At 36.5% G+C, this 26,674-nt stretch overlaps 3 protein-coding genes, 1 long non-coding RNA gene and 1 pseudogene across 5 annotated transcripts in view; 2 read left to right on the plus strand and 3 right to left on the minus strand.

Moving 5' to 3' along the window:
- The window catches only part of LOC117909319 (SH2 domain-containing protein A-like), a 34,981-nt gene extending 24,837 nt beyond the window's left edge, over positions 1-10,144 (plus strand). For both annotated transcript variants that reach the window (XM_034823315.1, XM_034823314.1), the window contains 6 exons: positions 993-1,361; positions 5,497-5,780; positions 6,374-6,536; positions 8,217-8,566; positions 9,469-9,546; positions 9,645-10,144. In XM_034823315.1, coding sequence (XP_034679206.1) covers positions 993-1,361; positions 5,497-5,780; positions 6,374-6,536; positions 8,217-8,566; positions 9,469-9,546; positions 9,645-9,663 — 1,263 coding nt within the window. In that variant the 3' untranslated portion in view covers positions 9,664-10,144. The remainder of the gene's footprint in view (positions 1-992; positions 1,362-5,496; positions 5,781-6,373; positions 6,537-8,216; positions 8,567-9,468; positions 9,547-9,644) is intronic.
- Positions 10,145-11,408: 1,264 nt separating this feature from the next.
- Positions 11,409-14,369, plus strand: LOC117909196 (probable purine permease 11). Its single transcript, XM_034823118.1, has 2 exons — positions 11,409-11,806; positions 12,599-14,369. The coding sequence occupies exons 1-2, from the start codon at positions 11,770-11,772 to the stop codon at positions 13,714-13,716; spliced, it is 1,155 nt and encodes a 384-aa protein (XP_034679009.1). The 5' UTR covers positions 11,409-11,769; the 3' UTR covers positions 13,717-14,369.
- Positions 14,370-14,972: 603 nt separating this feature from the next.
- LOC117909197 (chlorophyll a-b binding protein of LHCII type 1-like) lies at positions 14,973-16,034 on the minus strand. Its single transcript, XM_034823119.1, has one exon. The coding sequence runs from the start codon at positions 15,968-15,970 to the stop codon at positions 15,167-15,169; it is 804 nt and encodes a 267-aa protein (XP_034679010.1). The 5' UTR covers positions 15,971-16,034; the 3' UTR covers positions 14,973-15,166.
- Positions 16,035-21,880: 5,846 nt separating this feature from the next.
- LOC117909015 lies at positions 21,881-24,323 on the minus strand (annotated as a pseudogene).
- Positions 24,324-25,298: 975 nt separating this feature from the next.
- On the minus strand, positions 25,299-26,243 carry LOC117908630. Its single transcript, XR_004650229.1, has 3 exons — positions 26,071-26,243; positions 25,514-25,618; positions 25,299-25,421 (listed from the first exon to the last, which is right to left on the minus strand). It is a non-coding gene; the product is annotated as an uncharacterized LOC117908630 (long non-coding RNA).
- Between the last annotated feature and the right edge of the window lie 431 nt (positions 26,244-26,674).

Below are 26,674 nucleotides of genomic sequence, written 5' to 3' on the forward strand. Positions count from 1 at the left end.
TAATAATTTAGTGAGACTTCAAGTTATAATTTTTGTGTACTCGGGATAAAAGTCTCTTAGAGATATTTTCTTGCTTAAAGAAAATGGATGTACCTCTGTTAGTTTGATGGTACATACTTGGTCTGCCCGATTGTATATTTTTGGTCTCAGGCAATAATAATCTGCTTTCGCACAGTCAAAATTTAGATTGTGGGTATGATTACATCCTGTTACCTGTTTAATCTGGAGCATATAGAAAGAGAATCTGTTATCAAGCAAGATCAGTTGGAAAAAGGTGTGAACTTCATTGATTCAGAAAGTCTAAAATTCTAAAATATAGATGCACTCTTGGATTGTTGGAGCAAGATAAACACTGTTCAAATCCTACCTGTCCATTCAATGGCCACTTTTTGGTCTCAACCATAACCTTCCAATGAAGTGTTGAGGTTTGCTTGTCTACCTGTCAATGGCATGACTATGATTGGCTTAGTTTTGGTTAACTGGGGAAGTAATCTCAAATTTGTAGTTTATCTTTAGACCCTTCCTTCAGGAAGCGTCTCAAGTATCTGAACTAGTAAAATTATTAATGTGCTTGCATAGGCGAACGCTGTCCAAACTGTTTATAGTCTAAATTCTGCACCCTGCTGTCAAACAATGGACTTCATTTGATTGTCATGTGCCTCACAGCCTTCATGTCATAGATTTATACTCCTGTTTAATTGGTGAAGATGTGTCCGTGATAATATGACAACTATTGAGAACTATATGCTCTATTGTGAAAATAGGTCATCTCATACTTGACTGATTAACTTTGATGTGCGCACCTCACTTAATATTTGGCTGTTTGCAACTTAAAGGAATCTTGTGATGGAACACACATAGAGACAATCTTTTGATTTTCCTTGTTGCTTTGGTACGAACTTTACTTTCAGTTTTCAAAAGTTGACAATTGAGATGTTTTCCCATTTTTACCAGAATATATCAATGATTCCTATTTCTTTTGCATATTTCAGCTCTCTTCCAAGTGTGATAATAGATTGTTCCACATTAAGTTTTCCATACCAAAAATTGGAACATATCCTTTCCTAGAGACCATCTCCCATTCAATTCGTTGTATCTCACGGAATCGTAATACCCGGTCCTCCTCTCTGATGTGTAAAAGATCTTCCTCTGTTGTCCATCCTCTCAGTGGATCTCAGTCATCTGGGCTGGATGACCTATCATCTGATATTCAGCACAGTAATTTACGTGAATTAAAGCCAAGTCCATCATTAAAGCGGATCAAATCAGGACAAGAAAAATCATCTGCAACATTTATGGTTGATCCAACCATGGACCAACCTGATGAGGAATGCAATTCACATGCCTGGACTTCTAATCAGGTAATTCCTATCCCTTGTTTCTTCATTTTTCAAAAATAATTTTTAGCATCAAGCTGACTTCAACTACCTACTGATATATTGTTAAAGCACTAGAACTAGTTGTGGTATATTGCATGGACAACTGGTTGGGCTACCCATCTTTTAATTAATTATACCTAGGTTGGATTCCTGTCCTAATGTCTAGCATATGTCCTATATGGTTGTAGCAATTCAATTTTGTGGCTTTTGCACATGCACACACATCCACAAACACAAAGGCATATGCATATGGTTGTTGTTTTTTTTTTTTTTTTTCCTTGCTAATAAATCTGAGAAATTGGTTCCATTATTTATTTATTTACTTATTCTGAAATTGGTCCAATTTCAGCCTAAGGTTACAAAAACTCATCTCCTGGTAATTTCTTATTTATATTGTATTTTCTGGAATAGAGCTATATTTCCTTTTCTTTGCCCTTGGCCTTTGCTCTTAAAATTGGCATTCCATGCATAGTTTCTGTCTACCAGGGCAATTCCTTTCATGTTTTCTTTAATGTATAGTCTGTTTGCTTTTTAAAAACTCATCTTCCAAGCAGTGGATGTTCAATGAGTTAAATATTGGTATTATGTTTAATGTGCCAACTCCTCTTTGATGTGAGCTTTCATTGTATCTTTGAACTTGCAATTGACAATAAGACCAAGGTTCTTGAACTATAGAGAACTTTCTAGGGTGAGGAATTTCTGAATTCTGAGGTTCCTAAGGGATTTTAATGATTTAATTACAATTAGTTGTTGTGAATGATGATTTTCTTGGATTACAATTGGATGTTATGAATGAGGACAAAGAAGGTTGGAGAAGGCCAAACATGGATGCCCTTTGGTAAAGCCTTACCTCAAGGCAGTGGCCCAGACTTTGGATGGTGATAAGCACTGGAACGGTTGCATTCTATATGGACAGAGCTTTGGGCAAGGATCCTCACTATCAATTACCTCTGAGGAGAGGGAAAGTTTTGACAAACTGTGCTGCATGAGCATTGGGAGGCGAGGAATTAGAAAATTTCCTAGTCACACACTACATGGCAGCTTAAGAGTTTTTGTTGTTGGTTTTCTTTCTATTTAGGTTAAGGTGGGTGCTCTTGGAAAGAAATAAGGTGTTTCTGTCCAGTTGGCATGGGCATGGTTTTAACTACCAAATTGGCTGAGTTGTATAGCCTCAGCCATGAAGACGAAAAGTTTGATACATGAGTCAGTACTGTGCAGTTCAGCAATAACTCAATCCTGACTTGATTATGAAATGTTTGACTCGTCCAATTTACAAGACAATTGGAAGTCTCAACTACACAACTCAGATTTGATGAAAATGGAAGGAAAAATATATAATATCTACACTTCTCACATATTTCCAAATAAATCAAGAAAAAAAAAACCTCAATACATGATTAAGAACAAAAAATTCAAACTTGTTTATTTTCAAGTGATTCTTGACATGTCATAAATCACATTTCTTTTTATTAATTTCATTTTTTGTTTTCAAGATATACTAATTATAAAAAATTGGTATTGTCAGTAAAAATGCTTCCATAAGGTTTGGAGAGTTTTGAAATCCAACACTATCACAAACCAATTTAAATGCTTGCCTTTACAACTATTTAGACAATGTTAAATGTGATAGATATTTCTTAAACTAAAAGTTCTGTTTTATTGGACCTTCTAAAACTATAAATTATGTGTGGTGTATTTGGTGAATTTGGAAAGGAAGTTGAACCTAAGGATGTATTTGCAGATTATATAAAAAAAAATAGATATTAAAACCACGTCAAGGTCTAGTGGCTTTTCCATAAATAATCATAAAATTTAAGAAAATAATGAAACTTTTTATTTATTTATGTATTTTATAAAAGGAGACTATGAAGTAAAATACCTATAAATTCAATTAAAAGATGAACCACAATAATCTTCAAACCAAACTTTATAACAACTTTAGGAAAATTTGACCACCAAATGATCGACTTTATGTTACAAATACATTTCTTAGCTAAACAATCTGTTGTTCTATTTGTTTCCTTAAGTTGAATTAACAATTTGCATGTTAGTATTGCTGCAAGCCTCCATCGGAGTTTCCTCTAGCTTCGCCCTGCTCAGGCATACTTCACTATCTTTTAGGTTCTGATAGACATGCTCTCACTTGAACCTGTCTTATAAGATTAAGGTTGGTTGATGGTGCACCCGAGGATCCTGCCGATCAGCTTCCTTGTGCCTTACGGGTTTTTATTGGCCTATTGACTCGCACACATATCAGACTCCTTGGTTTGTGTTTCAAAACAGGCCGAATAGGGGGCCTACGGGTCGACACCATGAGCATGCAGGTGTCGAGGCATGCCAAGACAACACATGTTGCATTCCATGATCAAGGCAATGATATCTCTATGGGCATGACAACAGCCCGAGCTTGGGTCATCGCCTTAAACTGCATTGGTCCACGCCCCAGTCGATTGGCAGACTGGCTTGTTGTCATTCCATATCCGACCAAGGCGCATCGTCGGCCCATCCACTTTCTTTCCGACAATTTCAAACACTCTTTGACTTTTTTTTCAAAATCCTTTTCATTTTTTCCTCACGATACTTGTTTGCTATTAGTCTCTTACCCATATTTCGCCTTGGATTGAATTTACTGCCCGATTAGGGCTACATTCCCAAACAACCTGACTCGCCGACAACACTTTGTGGTGCGAATGGGTTCAAGCACGACAGGTATACACAAATAATTAATGAGTGTGTATACACAAAAATTCTTGCATACATATATTTATGTGTGTAACTAAAGAAGTTAAAAATTGTGGGTATATAATTTGGATCATGGAAATGGTGCTTAATTTTGGTTTTAGCACATTAGATTAGATTTTTAGAATTTTTAGCTCAAATTCTTGTGTTTGTGCATAATTAGCAATTCTATTTGAACCAAAAACTTCGGTGTTTTTCATAATGCACTGAGACTTTCTCGAATTCAAGGGTGAGCTACAATTTCAGTCATTTTCGTGGTGTGCATATTCATTGCCATTTTAGATAAGTACTATGGTTATGTGTTTCAATATGATTGATGCACAAGTATAAGATAAATTAAAAAGGAAAAGAAGTTGGTTCTTGATTAAAAAAAAATGTAGAATAGGTTTTGCAAAAGGACCCATCTATTGCCCTCAAAGATGGTTGATCATCATTCTAGCATTAGTTTTTGGCCTTAGATTTGGTGTAGGGACTGATCAATCTACCCCTTGGACTGATCTGTTGCTCCACTAACAAAATCTATATTGGCCTTGGCCTTTTAAGATTCATTGATTGGTTGATTGTTGTCATGCCAGATCAATTGCTCATGATTTTTTGGAAAAATAAAATTGTATAAAAAAAATTTTGATTGGCCAATTACAATATTTATGTTAGGGGATTACTTCTATTTGACTTGGGGGGTTTTTACTATTATAAAAGGTTTTCAAAGATTGAAGAAATCTAAGTACAAAATTGGAGGGGAGCAAAGAGGAAAAAACTTTTGTGCATCTTTCATACAACAAACTCCAAAACTAAAATCATCTGAAATTAGTTCTTGATTCACTTTTTGAGAACGATGAGGCTTTTGTTCATTTGCTTTGGAAAGGAATTTGAAGTGGAAGTTCACTTAGGAGTGTGAGATTGTCACATGGAGGATATGAAGGAGAGTGCAAGTGCGATCTAAGTAAGTCCCTTAGGAGTATGCATCTCTGTACTACATTTGAGATTTAGTGGATTGCTTTTGCAGTTGATGAAACTGGTGGATTTTACTCCATGAAAGAAATTTTCATTAGGGGTTTTCTATGTAAATTTGGTGTTTATTAGATTATTTCATTTTATTATACATCACAAATGGATCTTTAAACATCAAAATTTATCTGGAGTTCATAAATACTAATTTGAATTTAAAAAGCAGGACTACCTATTCACCCTCTTTGTAGGTAATTTCATATAATGAGAACACATTTTCACCCCTCAATTTTTGTCCAATCCCTTTATAGAGGACATATTTTCCTTTCCTAATGCTTCCTCATATGCTCTCTTTGGAATTTTTTTCTTTTAGCATTTAGAAATTTGTTTATATTCTCCCTATTTATTGTATTTTTATATCTGAGGTTAGGTCAATAATGTGTGTCAGACACATTTGGAGGGCAGACCAGAAAATGTTGAAGAAACGGAAAATTCTTCATCTCATTCGGAGAGCACTGAAGAAGGAAACCCATTTTTCAACAATATGTCGAGTTATAAAAATCAAATTTCAGATTTAACCATTTTCAAGTATTGCTTGGGAGGCAATGCTGATAGGTGTCTTCTGCTCAAAGAGATTGCATCCTTTGCTTCTGAACAAGAGTTGGAAGACTTTGCACAGATGGTTGCTCTATACTCGGGATGTTCCCACCACCGGTAATCTAAAATACTTTTACCAGGCCTGATCGTTATCAGTTTTATAATTGTACTTCTTCTGGAATTTTAGTTGGCACATAAGAGAAATGATCTATCATGATTGTAATGACAGAAAAATCATGGTTGCTTAACCTATGAAGAAAATGTTTTGGGTCTAAATTTCATTCTGAATTTTTCTACAAGGACAGACTGTTGCACTAGCCTTTTCCAATATAATATGTACCTAAACAAATGTAAGAAGACTTGAGAGTAATGCACATGCTTCATATCCAGGGAGGAGAACCTACCACTCAAGAGGGACACAAATAGGGGAACTCTTATGCAAATTGACCCAAGGATTTGAATACTTCATCTTGTTCATTAAATTTTATGTTCATTTCTGACTGTAAAAAAAGAAGCAACTAGATTAGGTGGCTTCATTTTGAGTATGTTTCCATGTTGTGGCCCTTGGTTGGACATAGATCAAGTGGATGATCCCTTGATTCTCCATCTTTGTGTCAGGGGTATCACATTGTGGGTTGGTCCTTGAATCTGAACTTTAGGTAGTGTCATATTTTCTTATCCTTTTATTGAAGGGTATATCTTTTTTATAGGTGCCAAATAATAATCACAAGGAAATTGATAGAGGAGGGAACAAAAGCTTGGAATTTGATCTCTCAAAACAATCACCAGGTGCATTGGGAGAATGTGGTTTTTGAAATTGATGAATTATTCATGAAGATTGCTCACTGCAGTACTAGATCTCTAACACATCAGGTTCTCTCTCATTCTCTCTCTCTCTCCTAAATTTATCGTTGATGATTCATTATTAAATCTCAAATATGCTGACTTGGAATTGATTTTATAGGCTGTAGCCTAAAACAGTGCCATTAATGAGGCATATGTCTTATTCTTGAACTGTACAGTTAACCAAACTTACTTGTCTGAGAAAGGTGAATGGGTATTGCTTTGAAAAGATGCCCTGATTCAGCCTAACTTGAAATGCTCAAGTCCCATCAAGTATGAAATCATGTAAACCTCACACTAATAAATTTGAAACACAGTTCTCATGCTTGGTTACCTTCCTTTAAATATCCACATGAAAGAGGCTTTCTGAGATCGAGATGTGTGCTCATCTCTGTTGTTTCCTTTTATGCTGCTGAACTATGCGTACCTTGTATAGTGAGACATATCCCCTAAGGTAAGGAGTCCACGAGTCATTGAACAAAGTGAACATGACTGTCTTAGAAAGGTAGCATTCCTCACTGATGCATTCTAGATCAAAATCTGAAAGAAAAGTGTCTATATTCCTTATCTATTATTCCCTATCCCTTAAATAAGGTAGCCTAATTATTAATTCTCTGTGGATTGTTTTAGTATAAAATAGATGAGAGGGTTTTAGCAGCTACGACTTCTTCCTTCTGGGCTTACTTATCATTTTGTTGATTGAAAGAGGATAAGCACTATCCATCGAGTAAAGAAATTGAATTGAATCTCTTACCCCTCTTATCATGATCTGTGAAAGCTTCTGTCAATGAACCTTTAGTTGGTGAGTGGTGATAAGGCAGGCTGTGGCTAATGGATTATTTGCAACTGAAAAAGTACTTTTAGGTTTTTGTGCCATAACTATTCCCATGCAACTTATTCTGAATCATGTGATATTCCATTACCTGATTTAGGTTGTGGGAAATTACATTTTCCCTTGAGAGGAATTACAGCAACAGAAAATATCATCATACTAAAGGAAAAATCAGTTGTTTGCTATGTGGATGAGTTTAGTCATGGCAGAAGTTATATGACCTGAAGCATCATCGTAAATGATGAAGGAGCAGTACATCATGTGTGCAGTTATCATTGACTGGGCATCATAATATCTGCTGTTAATCGAAGTTGTTGAGTTACATGGCATTTTCTGATTGTTGATGCAGTTGTATGAGAAAAACTTACAGATAAGCTTATGAATCAATTATTGGTTGGTATCAGTGTATCTCAATATAAGAAATGGTGAGACACTCTTGTTCTAGCAATCATGAGGAAGTGCTGATCCATATTATATCCACCTAACAACCAAAACTAATGCTCCAATCTTAGTGACAAGTTGCCAACTACTAAATTAGGACAAATTGCTCATAAGATTACAGCAATTACATCCATATATACATTTTTCTAAACTTTATGTTTTGAAGACACATTGGACCCTATTTTATGTTAGAGTCTGACATTCTCATTCTTCTCTCTGAGTTCTAGTGATTTAGGTGCATTTACCATTCATTTGGGCAAATCACTGCATCATCCGAACTTGGCAATTCATGCAAGTCAGAGCATCTTGGTTTCTAGTGGGTCAATTTATTTTGGTTGATTTCAATCTCTATACTGAATAAATGGCTTGAGTTTTCATAGCAAACTTTTATTATTTTCTTTAGCATGAAGTTAAATTGGGAAAGCTTGATGTTTCAGGACTTAGAGCTTTTGAGGAGAATTTCTGGATGCCAGGAGTACCTTGACCGGGAAAATTTTGATAAAATGTGGTATTGGCTATATCCTGTTGCTTTTACATTATCAAGAGATTGGATAAATGCAACTTGGTGTTCTGCCTCACCAAAGTGGATAGAAGGGTTTGTTACGAAAGAAGAAGCAGAGTCTTCACTTCAAGGTCCAAGGGGCCTTCAACAACCTGGGACATTTATACTGCGGTTTCCGACTTCAAGGAGCTGGCCCCACCCAGACGCTGGTAGCTTAATTGTGACATACATTGGCAGTGATTACAATCTTCACCACAGGATGCTTTCCCTTGATAATATTTACAGGTTAGTGTTTTGTTTCATTATACCTTTGAAAAAAAAAGGTTAGTGTTTTGTTTCATTATCTCCATGCACTTATGTAAAGAGAATTTGTTGAAAATAGATATGCTTTTGCTTATAATTGTTGTGGTATGAAATGCCAAACATAGTTATGTAAGAAACACGGAATTCTGGGTAAGAAAAGCATTGGAAATGGTTAGACTCTTTATGGGAAAGGAACAAATAGGAACAAGAGGATCACAATAGCACGGTAGAATCTCCTTTATTCCTTGATGAGGTAATAGGGGTAAATGCTACCTATTCGAATGGTTTTTCTGTAAGAACCTTAACCAGGTAAGTAAGAAAAATAATAAATCTTGCAAAAACAAGTGTAATGGGAAAATATCTAGAAATAGTGCTCCAATTTCACTTGTGAAAATTCTCTTAAAAGATTCCTATAGAAAATATAGGCTTTCAGAGGTAAGCTTCGACTAGGTCTGATCTTAATCACAATGGTGGTTGAAATCCGTCATTCAATAATTTCACTTCCATTTTCATGTTCTTAAAATGCTTGCTAATATTTAATAATTTGATTTGGTTGGGAGAAAGATTGTCACTGATGTATGTGAAAGCTCTGATATTTTGTGGTTTCAGTCCTATTGATCTATATAATAGAACCAATATGGCAATATGTCAACTTACATTTATCAAATTGCCAATCATTCCATCACATTGTATACCACAAGTGACAGATTTTATGTAGCAGAAAGAAAGCCACTCAAAGATACATGATAACCAAGAAAATAAATTCCTTTTATATTTTGCTCATTTTGACTGTACTATTGATTTGTTGCTACTTTTCTATTAATGAAAAGGGTGAAGGTCCAATACTATGGAATAACTGACAGAAATCAAATTTCTCTTTGTAGTTCTGATGAAACGGTGAGAAACATGAAACCTCTAGAAGATATGCTACTGGCAGAGCCCGAGCTCTCTCGACTTGGAAGGCAAGATAAATCTCTAACAGTTTCTTACATTTGATCAACCCAATATTTGGCAGTCATTGAGATGAATGATTTATACATTCTGCTCTTGAAAATTGCAGGATAATAAGAAACCACTGAGCTTACTTCAAACACACTATGAACCTCGTCCCCAAGGGAAAGATGTGTTTGGCATTGCCCAATCTCTACATTATATTGGGGTGGAGTGTTGAGGGAGATCCTAATTCTTATTTTAGTGGCCTGTATTCCTGTAGTCATATTAAGAAAGTAAATGTCCAACATATAGAAGCTCAGGATGTCTTTATCAAGAAATGTTTCATTTACAAGACAGAGATGCTGAAATTGAAAAGCATTGTTTTAGAATTGGATGTGTGTGTGAGAAAGAGAGAGGGTGCTGGGCTATTCAAGTGGTAGAAGAATTTAGATATACAACATCATTCATAATGGCCTTCAAACATTGTGAATAGAATGTGATGCCCTTTCCCCCACTACTTTTACATGAAAACATTATATCAAAGCTAGTGTATGATGCATTGCAAAAAAATTGAAGATGCTGTTGAGTTCAGTTTAGATATAAAATGAGGCTGCCAACTTTAAATGAGTATTTTGAGAAAGGCTTGAATTGAAAAAATAGACATTGTAAAAAGTATTATATTGTGAATCTTTGTTTACCATTTTTTTTAATGTATTACGTTAATTATTAATTTATATTTTTTTGGACTTTAAAATTTTTTAAAAGAAATTATTATCTTATTCATTTATAGAGAATACTAATTTAGTACATTGTCCCAAATCAGTACTAAAAGAATTTATTAGTTAAGTAAAATTATAAATTTATCAAACATTTTATGTATCCCCCCGCCCCCTACTTGAGTCTCTAAATTTCATGATTTTTCGATTGTAAATTTTCAATTTAAGATGGTATTTCTTGTTATTTGTTTAGGGCAATTGTAATTATCTTGTCAATAGAAATGAACTCGAAATTCTAAAATAAAAAAGTAGTAGTCCATTTGATATGGTGGACCAAGGTTAGTGATCTTTCAAAGATGGTTCTCACGTATACTCGGTGGACCCATGTCCCGTCCCATCCATATGTTCAACCATTTTAATGCCCCGCTCGGTTGGTTAAAACCCATGTTATAAGATTTGATGGTTTCATGAACTCCTAAAAGCATTTAAAAATTTATGCACTTTTTAAATTATTTGTCAAAAGTGGTCACTCATGTTAATGATAATTAACTTGATACATCATAATGCTTTAATTTTCATTCATTTTTTTATAATTGGATTACAAATTAATTATGGTTCTTTAATTTGTAATTTGACAATTAAGAAATTCTTAATCATATTGTATGTAGAAATTTTACAAATAATATATATCACTCGAATCATAAGATAAAATGAGGGCTATTGAAAAATAATATAAAGAAATGAGACAAAGACTTCAATAAAACTTGAAATGTAAGATAATAGATTTTGTCAAAGACATGACATTCCTTCATTAGTGGATATTTTTGGGTATGGTATCAAAAAGTAGCCCATTGCTACCTAACACATGCTACTTCAGAATATCTTATGATAGGAAAGATAGGAAAACGCTATGTCATCAAGTGAATGCCATATCCAACGCATGATCTAAATCATTGAACCATACCATAAAATTAAGACTACTGAATGAATATAAAGAAATTAGATAATATACAAAGCAATCAACCTAATACAAAATTGTCATTAGTGGATATTTTTGGGTATGGTACCAGAAAGTAGGCCACTGGTACTAGCCAAACAGCTTACGATATTAGGTGTAATAGCATTAATGAAAAGTTTTGGTTGTTGCTTTCATGTCCTAAAATAACAAGAAATTGGGGAGGAGGCTCCTCCTCACGGGTGGTCTCGGGTACTGATGTGAGCTATACGCATACCCAGTTGGCAGTTGCATTGATTCTCAAATGACAGCCAAACTTGCTGCAGCAGTTGGCAAAAGATGTCAAAACACAAGTGTCCATACATTTTCCTCCATCGAGGACAAAACAAATTAACGCATATCGCAAGCCAAAGCTTCATGCCATTGGAAGTTAACAGACCTCAGCACCTAAGAAGAGATTCCAGAAACAGAAGCTGCTCCTACTGCTCCATTTGTTTTCTCAGACCTCAGCACCTAAGAAGAGATTCCAGAAACAGAAACTTCTCCTACTGCTCCATTTGTTTTCTCCTGGGTTTGTTCAAATGAATGAAGATCAAGCTCCGCAATACAGATTGCTAGGCATCTCTCTAAACTCTCTCTCTTCAAAGCCTTTTTGTATCTTCCCTTTTCCTTCCTTTTTGGACAAATCATTTTAGAGTGGAACCAGTCATTAGTTCGATGGCTGCGGATTCCTTTGATGAAATGAAAGAGGACACAAAACAAATGTTTGAAAACTATAATTTAATTTCTGTTGATCAATCTTGACCAGAAATAGTCAGACTATGCATCTTTTTTTTTTCCTCGTCTCCATTAAACACTGTTTTATTTGGTTGTGAGTTTACTGTTAAATGATCTTCATCTTATCTTCTGAATACCCATTTCTTTGTTTGCTTGTTTTCCCTGTTTTGGTCAAATAAAATTTATGAAATTGGAACAGGGGACCCAATCACTCTCTTAAAGTAAACAAGAACTGGGTTTTCACATAAATAGCCCACAATCCATGGCTCCTCACTTGGGATTCTTGTAAGTTCTTGTGTTTGGCCCAATTTTACCATGTAGTTTAATGCTCTTCCTGAGCAATTTTAGTCTCATACATGTGTGTTTCTGATTATAAAAAAACCCCAATTTAGTTCTCACAATTGCTGTCTGACTGCCACTGATTGTTGGAATTCCAAATTGGATTCTTTTCCCCTTGATGATTGCAGAAACCAAATTGGGTATATGAATTTTGATGGGTTTTCTTCATTTTTCAGTATATTAATTTGATTCCATTCTGCTATATTGTTTCCCTTAGACAGCCGGTTCCCTTCAAATTCAAAACAATGTATTATGCACTACAACAAATATCCCTGATTTATATTGTGTATGCAGTTAAAGAAGTTGAAGAGCCTGAGCTAGTGAAGGGAACAACAATTCTTGATCAACCACCATCTCTTAGACTCAGACCTTGGCAATGGTGGATCTTGGTCACCCTCAACATCACCTTCCTTCTCATCGGACAATGTGGTGCCGTCATCCTAGGTAGATTCTATTATGACCAAGGTGGAACAAGTAAATGGATGGCAACACTAGTCCAAACCGCAGCATTCCCCATCTTCTATATCCCATTCTTCTTCTTTCCTTCCCCCAAAAATCTTCCTGTTACCACAACCGCTGCAGCCATCCTTGACAGGCCTTCTATTCCTATGCTCTCCTTGATTTACTTCTTCCTTGGTGCTCTCCTAGCTGGTGACAACATGTTGTATTCGATTGGCCTTCTGTACCTTCCTGTATCTACTTACTCTCTCATATGCACAACTCAGTTGGCCTTCAATGCAATTTTTTCTTTCTTCATCAATTCTCAGAAGTTCACCCCTTGGATAATCAATTCTCTAGTCCTCCTGACTTTATCAGCTTCCCTTGTCGCAGTAAATTCCGATCCCATTGAGCATAAAGGGGTGTCAAAAGGAAAGTATGCGCTTGGTTTCATCTGCACTCTAGGTGCATCAGCATGTTACTCGCTATTGCTTTCTCTAATGCAGTTATCCTTTGAAAAAGTTTTGAAGAGGGAAACGTTGTCAGTGGTACTGGAAATGCAGATCTATACATCCCTTGTTGCTACATTTATTTCCATAGGAGGCTTATTTGCCAGTGGGGAATGGAGGGACTTGAGGGATGAAATGGAGAGTTTCAAGGAGGGGAGAGTTCTTTATTTTATGACTTTGGTTGGGGCATCTTTGGCTTGGCAGGTTTCATCTATTGGAGTAGTGGGGCTAATTTTTGTGGTGTCCTCCCTTTTCGCCAATGTTATTAGTACATTGGCGTTGCCTCTTGTTCCAGTTGCTGCAGTGCTCTTTTACCGTGAGACAATGAATGGGGCAAAGGTGGTGGCAATGTTATTGGCAATTTGGGGATTCGCCTGGTATCTGTACCAGCATTATCTTGATGGGAATGAACCAAGGGTGAAAGAGATGAGTTCTAATGAAGTCTTCGATGAGTCTAGTTCTTGACTGCAGTGCTGTTTGTTCACGAGTTCTGCAGCAGGTTGAAGCTTGGGAAAAACATAGTTTCTCTATGGAAGTGGCAATAAAACCTAGTTAATTATTTCTAGGCCAGCCACATTATATACATAGCTATATATGCTGCCTGTCAACTACATATTCAATATTGTACATTGGAGGATATGTATATTTACAACCTCTGCAGCTTAGAAGCTTCAACAAATATATTTTCTCCATTAGTCTTCCAATCTTGTCCCTGCAGTTCAATCGGCAAGTTTCATCTCCATGATATAACAAAGCCCAGGGATGTTACTGCAGACGGACCCATCAGAATGCCCATTTATCTAGTTTTCTATTCTATATCTTTTGAAGTTTGAAGATGAGAAAAGAGGAAGATGAGAAAAGAGGAAACTGAATGTTACCACACCCAAGCAACATCACTGTAAGCATGCGTTGTGGTCACATCCGCAGCCATAGGCCTCAAAGGGGGACGAACTGGGGGTAGCTTGATTGAGAAGGTCTATATCCTACAATTGAGGAGAATGGATCTTGCGACAATCCTCAATAACATCTTTTCAATTATTGACTTTTTCCATCTTCCCTTTCATGGCCACCACGTCTGAACAAATTTTCTTTAAAAGCAGACTAGACCCTTTTGGACCCTTGTCATGTATCTTCTCTTGCAATGTTTTAGGCTACTTTGCCCTCATCCTGATGCTTCCCTAACCGGGTACTTTCCACAAGCTTCTTTGAATAGGGGAAAAAGGCAAATAAGGATTTGTTTAACACTATTAATTTTTAAGGACAGTTCTCCAAAAACACTTTTTTTAGGACTAGTTCTTCAAAATAGTTTTTAATGGTTTTCAAGAATAATTTTCCAATATTAAAAATTGCATTTTAATCCTTATCGAATATCAATTGGCTTTCGGATAAAATGTTCAAAGCTGAATTCCCGTACATTTATATACCAATGATATATGGTAAGGATTAATAACATTCGACCACTACCATTTTGGTGACCTACCATCGGGATTTAAGAGCGATAGTGTTGCACCATAAACCACACCATACAAAAACAAACTTCAACTTTGTTTTTCTTTTTCTTTTTTTTTTAAAAAAACCAATTTTCTAAATAAATCTCACAAAACCGTTTTCAATTAAAAACTTTTCAAAAGTGTTTTTTTTTAATTAGAACATGTTTTTTTTTATACAAAATGATGGAAATGCACAACGGTGACACCCTCGTCTCCTCATTCTCTACATCGTAGCAGAACAAAAACTTGAAATTAAGTCATTCCATTTCTCTTAATCTCACAAACTTCATCATCCAAAGTGAAAAAGGCGGCTTAGGAGGTTGCTCCCATGGAGATTCCTCCATTACGATTTTGCAATAATATACATATCCACATACAAATCTCATGCAAATTCTCCCGACTCCCTCACACAACTACTGTATCCCTCACTTTCCAGGGACAAAGTTGGTGGCATAAGCCCAAGCATTGTTGTTAACAGGGTCAGCCAAGTGATCAGCCAGGTTCTCCAATGGCCCCTTCCCAGTCACTATGGCCTGCACAAAGAACCCGAACATGGAGAACATAGCCAACCTCCCATTCTTTATCTCCTTCACCTTCAGCTCCGCAAAGGCCTCGGGGTCATCTGCCAACCCCAATGGATCAAAGCTGCCTCCCGGATACAGCGGGTCCACCACTTCTCCTAGCGGTCCACCGCCAATTCTGTACCCCTCTACTGCACCCATCAGTATCACCTGAGATGCCCATATGGCCAAAATGCTCTGCGCATGCACCAGGTTAGGATTGCCCAGATAATCAAGTCCCCCCTCGCTGAAGATCTGCGCCCCGGCCTTGAACCACACGGCTTCGCCAAATTTCACGCCATTGCGCGCCAGAAGCTCCGGGAACACGCAGCCGAGGGCGCCCAGCATGGCCCATCGGCAGTGGATGACCTCAAGCTCCCTGTTCTTCGCAAAAGTCTCGGGGTCGGCCGAGAGACCGGCGGTGTCCCACCCGTAGTCCCCGGGGAATTCACCAGTCAGGTAGGACGGCGGCTCACCCGAGAACGGGCCCAAGTACTTGACCCGGTCGGTGCCATACCAGGGGCTCCCGGAGGAGACAGGCTTGGTCCGGCCGCCAGTCTTCCGCATAGTCACCCGCCCTTCTCCTAGGAGGTCGGAGGCAGAGGGGGCAAGCTTGAGGGCCTTGCCGGCTAGGGAGGGGGAGGAGAGAGCCATTGTGGAGGCAGCCATTGGAAGTGAGAAGGGAAGGACAGATTGAAGACGAGGAGAAAGTGGGATTGTGTGGAGAGATGATGGGGTTGGGGGGGCATTAAATAGGGTGGGAGGTGGTGGCTATTGTTATCTTTGGGATATAGAGCATATCTCAATCTGTGTTCCAATTGGATATGTAGGAGTAGTATGAGATTTTTTGATGAGTGAGCTTTACAGTTGGATGTCTCTACTCCACCAGTCCTCCATGCATGATTTTCGCTTTCAAAGCTTCTGCACCACTCATTTCTCCTTCCGCGTTGGCTGGCACCTGCTGCCTCTTCTTCGGCTACATCTCGATGTATCATGTGAAGTCAAAATTGCGATTGATTTGACATGCATCCACTACTGTTAATGTTTTAAAAAAATACTTCCAAAACACTAATTTTTGAGAGTTAATATGACAACTACAATTTTTTATTTTTTATTTTTTTTTATGTCATATGAAAATGCTTTAAATTTATATATAATATAAAAGTTTTAAAAATATTATTAAAAAACGTCTCAAATTTAGTTTTTCCTAAATTAAAAAACCGTTCTTTGTTTAAAGACTAAAAAACAAAACTCTTTTTAAAAACAATTTTCAAATAAATCTATCATTCAACGAATAGGGAGAATTGTGTTTTGGGTCCAGTTGAGCCCAAAAATTAAGAGAAGGTCCATGTAACTGACCTAATTAATGATAAAGATATCAGATGTTAACAGACAAAAATGTCCTTTATATTTCCAACTCAAATGGTTGTAAATTAATGAGTTTCACAACTGGTAAACTTGAAATGCCATGTCACCAAAGTGAAAATTCTGAATCTTCCTACCCCTTTCTCTCCCTTTGTAAACAACATACGCACAAACGATGCCAACTGTGACTGTCTCCCAATCACTTTCTTCAGCAACCGAGGATTGTGAGCATTTCAGAAAAGCTTTTGTAGGTATTTTATCATGATCATTCCAAAATCCAAATGACGGGGGTCTAAATTATTTGCTGACATTTTGATTTGATCAGGTTGAGGCATTTGTAGGTATTTTATCATCATCGTCCAGAGATAATAAATGGGTTTCGTCCAAACGGTGAGCCTTGGGGAAAAAGATTGTCTGGTGATGATGCAATTAATCCAGAATAGCTATCATTCGGATCAAAAATATTTTGAAAGCAGAAAAGTTGGTCAACTCGACGAAACAGAGAAAATGAAGAACTCCAATGAAGATATAAATCGGGCACAATTGTGGTCGTGATGATGGCAGTGACCCAACAACCTCGTGTGAAGATGGAAATATGTTAAATAGGGTATATGCCCTATTGTGGGGTAAGTTTCCATTTTATAAATTGATGGCTTCCACCAACTGCTATGTCCACCAATTGACTACTCATTGTTAGCATATCAAACATCTATGTAGTCCATCAACTTCAGTTTTAGTGGGTTGTGGGCCATATGGTGCACCAGTAGGACAATGCAAGATCTCCGTTCTGTTTGATGAGTCCAGACCTCTAAAAAGCCTCAAATGTAACTATTATTTTGTGGCTCACAAACACTGGGCAAGATATATATGCATAAGGTGTTGTGTTCCTCTGGAACATTCTAGGTTATTCCATTTTTTACATTTTCCCTTTTTGTTTTGTATACCTTGACCTGGTTACATGATGCATGCGCAGTTAATGCTACTTTTGATCCTATTGTCTTTCTATGTGGCTGGAGACTTTTGTAATAAGGTTTTATAAGCTCTATAGGCTTGGGGCTCATAGAAACTGATATCATGAGATTAATTTAGGATCCATTCTCTCATAATTTCTCTTGCTCTTTGTGTTAGCTGTAAGTTCATGACTATTTCACATTCTATTAAAAATTCTATTAGCTATCTTGATTTTATCAAAATCATGAGTTTTTGTTTTCTGCTTGAATTCCTAAATTTTATTTTTGAAGAATTTTCTTGTCTTAGCCCACTCCACCCAACTTTTCCTTTCTCGTTCTTTTGATTAGTAATTGAAACAATTCTTATTTCATTGATCAATGTATATTCTTGCAACAAATGAATTAAAAATTTAATTTGTGCCCAATTAGTTTGGTGTAAATTTCATCCACATTTATCTCATGTAATTTTAATTGGAAATATTTGGTGTTTATGGGAATAAACAGGAAGCTTGAAATTGCTAATCATTGGCATTAAATTGAAGCAGGTTTAGAAATGAAAGTTTTGGATCAGGAGAGAATGGATGAGAAGGAGAATTGCTTGGAGGAGAAAAGGGTGACTACTCTAAAAGTTAGCCACAATTAGAAGCATTTTGGTCTTCTTCAGAGTTTCCTCGTAAATTATAGACAATTGTTAGGCCTGGTGCCACATGTGATGTTTAAAAAGTTGTTCACTAGTTGAATGGAACCCATCTTTAGACATGCTTTTTATTGAATAAAATATATGTTTGAATAATAATTTGCCATGCTTAACATATAATCTTCTTTTGAATTCTAACTAGAAAGTTGGAATTAGCTTCGAATAGCTTCACATTAATGGACAGATTGCTATTTTTTTAATTTGCTTGTATTGTTACAAAAGTATAAGAAACAAATTGATACTTCAGTTTTCCCTTATTTTATGAACCAAAAGATTGCAAACATGATTAACCTATGCATGAGCAGACATTCAATAGTGGTTGTATGGAATTTCTGTCTGTGTACAAGACATTTACACTAAGTGTACAAGGTACATGTGCTTAATGTACAAGGGTGTACAAAGGTACCTATGTTGAAGTATTTGCAATTGTTTTAAAATCATTTCCATTTTGAAAGGATGAAGAACATTCCTTCACACACATTCCTTGATCACGCACTTATCCCGTTCAATTTTATTATTTCATACATGTTGATTGGATGACCAACCACAGTTATGATGAATAGGAACCTATATTGGGTTTCATTTCCCCCTTTTCCCTTAGACATCACATTGAAACATGGTAGCTCACCCATATGCACGCTTTTAGTTTTAGGTATGTCAAATTTTTGCCATTGTATAAGACATTTACACTAAGTGTACAATGCCAATGTGCTAACTGTACAAGTGTGTACAATGCTACCTATGTTGAAGGATTTCAAATGGTTTTGAATAAATTGCTTGCTCATTTATTTTTTCTAAGGAGGACATTCCTCACAGTCATTCCTCATTTCCCTTCGTACACATTCATTGGATGAGATAACACACTTATGATGAATAGGAACCTAAATTGGGTTTCATTTTCCCACTTTTAACTGAGCCATGACATTGGAATGTGGTTAACCCGTCGATATGCACTAGTTCTGTTCTAGCTAGGTCGAATTTCTGCAACTGTACAAGGCAGTTACACCAAGTGTACAAGGCCAATTTACTAAATGTACATAAGTGTACAAAGGTGTTTATCTTAGGGGATTTCAAGTGATTTTGAAGAACTTCCTATCTTACTATTTCCAATCGTGGGGGACATTCCTCGCACATATTGCTTAACAACACACTCATTGTATGCATTTTATTTGATGTCTACTATATTAATTCCTTCTATTAGCTTCCTTAGTAATGATGAATATGACCCGAAATTAGGGTAAAGTTTTTGTTCATTTTCTCTAATCCATGAGAATGGAAACATTGGTTACCCACTTATATGCACTCGTTAGGTTGTGTCTATATGGGATTTTGTGACTGTACAAGGCATTTACATTAAGTGTATAATGCAAATGTGCTAACTGTACAAGTGTGTACAAGGCTGACATCTTGAAGGATTTGAAATGCTTTTGAAAAATTTGCTTGCTCATTTATTTTTTCTAAGGGGGACATTCCTCATTTCCCTTCGTACACATTTATTGGATGAGATAGCACTCTTATGATGAATAGGAGCCTAAATTTGGTGTCATTTTTCCCCAACTCAGTGAGCCATGACATTGGAACATGGTTAACCTGGCCATATGCACTACTTCTATTGTATCTAGGTCGAAGTCCTGCAACTGTACAAGACATTTACACTAAGTGTACAAGGCCAATGTACTAAAAGTACAAGGGTGTACAAGGGTGTCTATCTTACTTTTTCCAATCGTGGGGAACAATCCTCACACATGTTGCTTGATAACACACTCATTGCATGCATTTTATTTGATGTTTACCATGTTCATTCATCCTATTAGCTTCCCTAGTAATGATGAATATGAACCGAAATTAAAATTTTTTTGTCATTTTCCCTGGTCCATGGTAATGGAAACATTGGTTACCCACCCATATTCACTTGAAAATATGTACCTATTAGGGATTTGGTGACTGGACAAGGCATTTACACTAAGTGTACAGAGCAAATGTGTTAACTGTACAAGTGTGTACAAGGCTGCCTATCTTGAAGGATTTGAAATGTTTTTGAAGAATTTGCTTGCTCATTTCTCAACTGAAATGATAATAACCTTTCATTGATTGATATCCACGTGGGCCCGCCTTATGATTGTTTTCAACCTGATAAAGGGTATGTGTTTTTTTTTTCCCCAATGAGAAAACAAATAAAGGCATACTAGAGAGACGAGTGTGTTGGCTGCCAAGTAGGTACTGGTTGGTGTTTGATGATGTTAAAAGCCTTTCTAAAGCAGCCTCTAGTAAGCATTGATTTTGAGATTTAAGTTTTTTTGAATTTGATAATTTTTCCCTTTCTATTCCAAGGTTTTTTTTTCCACCTTGGTTTTGTGAAGAAAGCTTGCATTATTGGAATGATTTTTATTTAATGTCGTTGCAGTTGCAAAGGACACAACTATTCACCAAAGCCCAACCTCTGTTCTAAATCTGAGACAAGGTTAACAATTCATACAATTCAAGTCCTTGAAGGCCTTCTGGAGAGTGAGCATGTAGCACGTGCATAAGCAAACAACAGGACAAAAGTTCTTTCTGTTCAACTACAATCCACACAAGGAAAACTTGATTTACTTCAGCAACAATTAACATCAGTTTCTCTGAATAAAACAACAATGGACGGTAAGCTCAACACTACTTCCCATGGGAAACGTTCGAGAGTAGATGACTTTGACCGAGCTATTAAATCTGTTGAAGATATGGATGTTAATGAAAGAATAACAAGAGAAAATAAGATGTCAACGATCATAACTAGCCCTCTAAAGTTCACGTAGTTAGAATATGGTGTTTAAATATTCAAGGCCAACGAGGACAACAATAGCCAACATACGAACCCAGAGGACTATACAAAATCCATTGTGCTAAAACTTATGGAAGAACTCACAAAACATCATTATGGGGCTGAGCTGCTTCAGTTCAGGAATCCCAACAAGAGAGACATCTTGCTTTGTATGAGAAACACGTGCTTCAAAAATTGTAACAGTTGTAAGTTAGGAATTATAGAGGTAACCTACCTGTAATCTAACGAGAATTGACTTGATAGATTAGCTTTTTAACCAAGTACTTAGTGCTGAAGAAGGTGTTTTGTGCTTGAACGGTGTCATTCCCATTAGTCCAAAATTTTGGGATGATGATCGCCATTTTTCGATGTGCCAAATGATTACTTTTAAGGTGTGGAGCTACTGCATTCTGAGAATGGTTAATAATAATTTTTAAAATCATACATAATAACTTCGAAAATAAAGACTAATAATTTTCAAGTGATTATGGATTATTCTTAAGTTCCTCTTTTCTTTTGTTTGAACTTGTAGTTCCCAATACTAAAGTAGGAGTCCAAGGATAATTTCAACACAAATATTGACTATAAGTCTCTAACAAACCTTATTCTTATAATCAATCAAGCTAATATCCACCCAACTAACCCAAGGGCAAAGTGGGTTCTCATTACCAAGCCATGAGCAATTTTGACTACCAAAAAACCTAGGAAAAAAAAAAAGAAAAAGCCACACCTACATGTATGATAACTAATAAGATCAACCATACACTCTATTAGGCATAGGCATCTGGGTTGGCGTGGAGGTACTCTTCCACAACCTTGTACATCCCCATGGCCTTATATTTTCCGGTCTTGATGTCCTCGTCCTTGAGCTCAATATTTGAGTGATAATGGTTGGTCATCTTGCACACAGAGCCTGAGCCCCATGCCTCGAACTTTACCTCGTTTGAGATGGCCTTGTTTTTACACTCTTAATTGCCTAATTTTCCTTTCTAAGAGGCTTCATTTTCCAATTCTATTTCCTTCCACACCTCCAATGGGAATTCGGGAGACAACTTTTAGTATTGTGTCTTAGTTTGATTGAAGGTAAAATTGAAACCCATAACAACCCTGACTTGTTTGAACTCCATGTCAGAAAAAGTCAAAAGAAAAACAATGAAGTGTATAGATTCTTCAAATAGATGTATCTGTAATTGAAACAAAATAGGTGGAACACACCTGTGAACTCACCACTAACATTACAAGCAACTGGAATTATTGCTGCGTTGAACTATATATCATAAAGAACACCAAAAGGAAATATCTATATATAAAACATAAAATCTTTGAGTAATCACAGTGCTACTTCTATTCCTAATTTTTCGCTTCCCATACGCGGGAACTGGGTGCCTTCCATTCCTGTGCTGTCGGGTCCTAACCCCATTTGATAGTTTCTGTGATGGTGAATGGCCCACAATAGAATTCAAATTCCTGTAGGAAAATTTTGATAACATTTTGTCAGTATACATGGGAACTTCCTAGGTAACAATAGTTGAAATGAAGAATAAATTAGTTTGCATTACCTTAGTTCTAGACTATTTGCTGGCTTTGTATTAGGTTTCTTGATTTTTGACTCAATCCCATTAGTCATGCTAGTTATTTTTGCATTATTGAATTGCCAAAGCAAATTGGCATAAGAAGAAGCACTGATGGCAGCATCCTCATGCAAATCATCATTATTGGCAATGTCATAACGATTGTTTGCCATGAATATGTTATATGATTGATCTGGGAATAGCTTTGAAGAATCTGAAATAAGTTTTTGGTAGAAAGCATCAGGCAAGTTCCTATTCTCTGTTTCCCAACATCCTAAAGGGTTTCGAACTCTAGGTACAACATCTTGCTTATTCACTATAACCTTATATACCCACTGGCCAGAGCCAATGTCTTTGTCATCCTCCACATAATTTTGTACAGTACTACTGACTGGAGGCCAAGGAGGTGAGTTCCCTAGTAACTCCTCAAGATCAAAGCTTTGGTTCTTTTGCCTCATCATGGAATTGTTGCGTGCCTACATAATCAGAACATCAAACTTGAATTCTGGTTTCACAAAGACTTGGATGCATAATAATCAGTCAACTAAAATGAAGCCATTATTTGACGTCTACCTAGACCACATCTATGTGGAACCTAATCATACATGAGCTAGAAATTACTTTTTATGAAAATTTCCAATGAATGTGATATAATACATAGTTTATGATCATCTTCAAACTTAGGCATGATGTGTCATGATTATCAAGAAAAAAAGGTTCCCTCACCATCATCAATTTGCTATCATTCAAGTTTAAATACACTTATGTTATTATTCAAAGCCAAATATCAATGATTGGGGTCAAGAAAGAGGAATATCTCATCATGATTAAAAAAAATATTTACCTCGATGTTGCCTACATCCCACATTGGTTGCCTGTAGCTATTTTGATCATCTAACATATCTCCAACATGCTTGTTACAATGAAAAGGTGATAAATCACTGGTTTTTGTTCTGTATCTTTTAGAACTGTTGGAAAATGAATGTTGCATGTCCTCTGGTTCTCCTCTTTCCTTGCTAGAGTTGCCTTTAGAGTAGCAATCTAAAATAATAGTTCAAAGTTTTCAGAAGAATAAATAAGAATTGAGAAGAATGATAAATAATGAGAGCATTGAGAACCTGTTCTTTCAACTCTTTCACATCTGCACTATCCTTGTTTACACGAGCAGCACCAAGTTCTACAGTGGCAAATCGCTCTGCAAATTTAACTATGCTAATTGTTTCTCCATCAGCATCCGGTTCAGGGCTAATGTGAACAAACATTAGTGTCTTGGCTTGCCCCCCTAAAGAGAATTACAATCCAAAAGCCATATTATAATTTAAAAAATAAAATTAAAGAAAACAGAATCAAATATGAAGTTCATACTCTGAAAATGCATTAGTTTATTCTTATGAAGTGAGTCTTGAAGAAGTTCTGTTAGTTTACTATTCCTGTAAGGGACATGTGGACTCTTCTGGGCAAGGCAAGAGATGACATCCCCTGGAGCAGAGAGAGATCTATTAATATGTTGTGCCTCCTTTAGTCTATCTCCAGTGACCTCATATTTGTCTACTCTCTCACTGTCGGCCAGATCAACAAGATGCATACAACCACGAAGAATAGCTCCTGACATCAAGTCTCTTCCCTGAACATGAACAGTTAGGCATGTGCAAGTTGATTGAAAATCAAGTGAGCAAAATCAGCAGAGATTACTAAAAGAGTATTCCTAAAGAAATATATAGAGGAATATGATCATACCTGTGAGAGCGACTACTACAGTTTCATATGTTCACAAGTGGCAGAGAACCAAGGTTTTAATTTCTATGCAATTTTGAAAATTCATTCTAATAATATTTAATTCTCCTTGTTTACTTACAATGCAATGACAATCAACTTAAGTAAAAAAATAGTCAAACTCCTACTAATCCCATAATCCCAGTGTTCATTTCTGCATGTGGCACCATAAAAAACATTTAAAGAACTACGTTTGTCCACTATAAATTACATACAAATATGCTAACTTTATACATTCTCATCACAAATTACAATCCCCAGTAATCCCCCTGGACACGGTCTCGGTGTGCATTCTGTGTTGAAAACAACATACTCCCCATAATCTTCAACCTATAATGTTTCAATTTCCCTTGCATTCATTCAAGTTGATAGTAACAAATCAGCAAATTAATTAATTAGGCTTTTCTAACTATTTTACCATTAATGAGATAATCATAGATAATTCCTCATATGTACCACATTGATTGATTTGGAGAACCCACCCATTGACCACAACTCCATGAATTTCATTACAAAAACTCCGCAATCGTGCCTACGTCAATATCATTACCAAAACATTATTAAGTGTGGAATTATAAATACGAGAGGAACTTAAAATAAGTCGCAATCCATTTTAATATCATCCCGGACTGCAAGATCAACACTCACTCATTAGGTTGGAAGAGTATATCAGGTGTTAGGAAATTGAATGTCCTCAAATCATAAGCTAATACCTCTTTTTTGTGTGCAACCAACCAGAGGACAACCTTAGCCTGAAATATTTATTAACACAACAATTGAAATTTTTATGGGAAGACATACCTAACAAATTATTAGTTGTTACTTGTTACTTTACCAGATTTTGTTGTATTCCACTCAAAGTTGTCTTCTTCCTACCAGGACGAGAATCTAGTAGTTGGATTCTCTTGTTTGATAGGTCATATACGTACAGTGTCCAATGGTTCTTTATGAGAACCGGTAAGAAGACCTGCACCAATAGACTGCCATTAAACATACATCTAAATATTGTACCTTCATGCAATAAAAATACAAATCCAAGCATTAAACATAGGAAACCACCTCGTTAACATTGACATATGGAATATCCATCTGATACACTGGTTCAAAACATCCTATAACTGCTTCCCTCACTAAGTGTTTTTCCTGGGAGTGGATTACCATTTCCTGCATATCAAATAGGGGCTAACATCAGGTTTGTCATTGTAGGTAATGCCTGGTTCAAGACATAAAATAAAATTAAGCAATGATTTAATGGAATAGTCATCATTACAACTATGTAGGGGGATAGAAACAGTTTTGTCTTCAGTTCATGTTCATACTGCAATAATCTACAATAGACATCGACGACCTGATTTTGTAGATCATAAAAGTGTAAGCAACTAATTATATTAAAACCACACTTTCATTTTCAAACTTAAAATAATGCATAAAGAGGGATAAGAAGTCATATGCACGTCGTTCTCTATCCAGCTATTCCCTTCGAAGCAGCCCAAATTGCCTCTGGTTAGGATAGTGTCATGCATAGACACTAGTTCCCCACTATTACAAACACATACAATTTAGTTTTTGTGTTATCACTATCATACAATGAGAGGAGTGTCTCTGAAGTATGTTACCTAGCATCCAAATCCTCTCCAAATACCAGTGCAGCTATTTGTTTTAGGTCCATTCTGATGGAAGATTGTTTGGTTTGTGGTTGGGATATGTATGGGGACAACAAGTTTGGAGCCATTCGACGCACTCGGCGTCTTCGAACGTTCCTATTTGTGGGGACAACATTACCTTCTGGTTGTTCTTCACCATCTGCAATACGAGATTTAGAACTAGTCAGCAAAGGTATACATTATGATTGGATACTTGGGTTGTTAACCATATAGGTGTTTGCATAAATTTTATCACTTACCGCTTACTACATTAATGGGTACATTGGGCTGCAACTCAAACTTAGGGGCGACAACGTGATTTGGTGTGTCTATCACATGGTCTGCAGCATGCGAAGCCATGTACTCATCATCAGGAAATGCATGGTCATCGACTGTGGGAGTGTTGGCTGGTGCATAGCCAAAGTGACCACCACCATCTAAATTTACCTCACTATGTTTTCGAGCCCCTAACTTATGCATAAGGCCACGCATCATTCTCAGCTACTGCTGAATGCCCCGTTGATATTGGTCGATTGCTCGTTCCGCATCATGATATTGATGCCATATTTCTTATCAC

This window comes from Vitis riparia, chromosome 19, assembly GCF_004353265.1.
Source record: "Vitis riparia cultivar Riparia Gloire de Montpellier isolate 1030 chromosome 19, EGFV_Vit.rip_1.0, whole genome shotgun sequence".
Lineage (NCBI taxonomy): Eukaryota > Viridiplantae > Streptophyta > Magnoliopsida > Vitales > Vitaceae > Vitis > Vitis riparia.

Bases quoted from the DNA above. Each gene is read 5' to 3' on its own strand.
- LOC117909196 (XM_034823118.1), top strand. From the start codon at position 11,770: ATGAATGAAGATCAAGCTCCGCAATACAGATTGCTAG. The intron at 11,807-12,598 runs GCATCTCTCTAA...TTGTGTATGCAG, and splicing joins TCCGCAATACAGATTGCTAG to TTAAAGAAGTTGAAGAGCCT.
- LOC117909197 (XM_034823119.1), bottom strand. From the start codon at position 15,970: ATGGCTGCCTCCACAATGGCTCTCTCCTCCCCCTCCCTAGCCGGCAAG.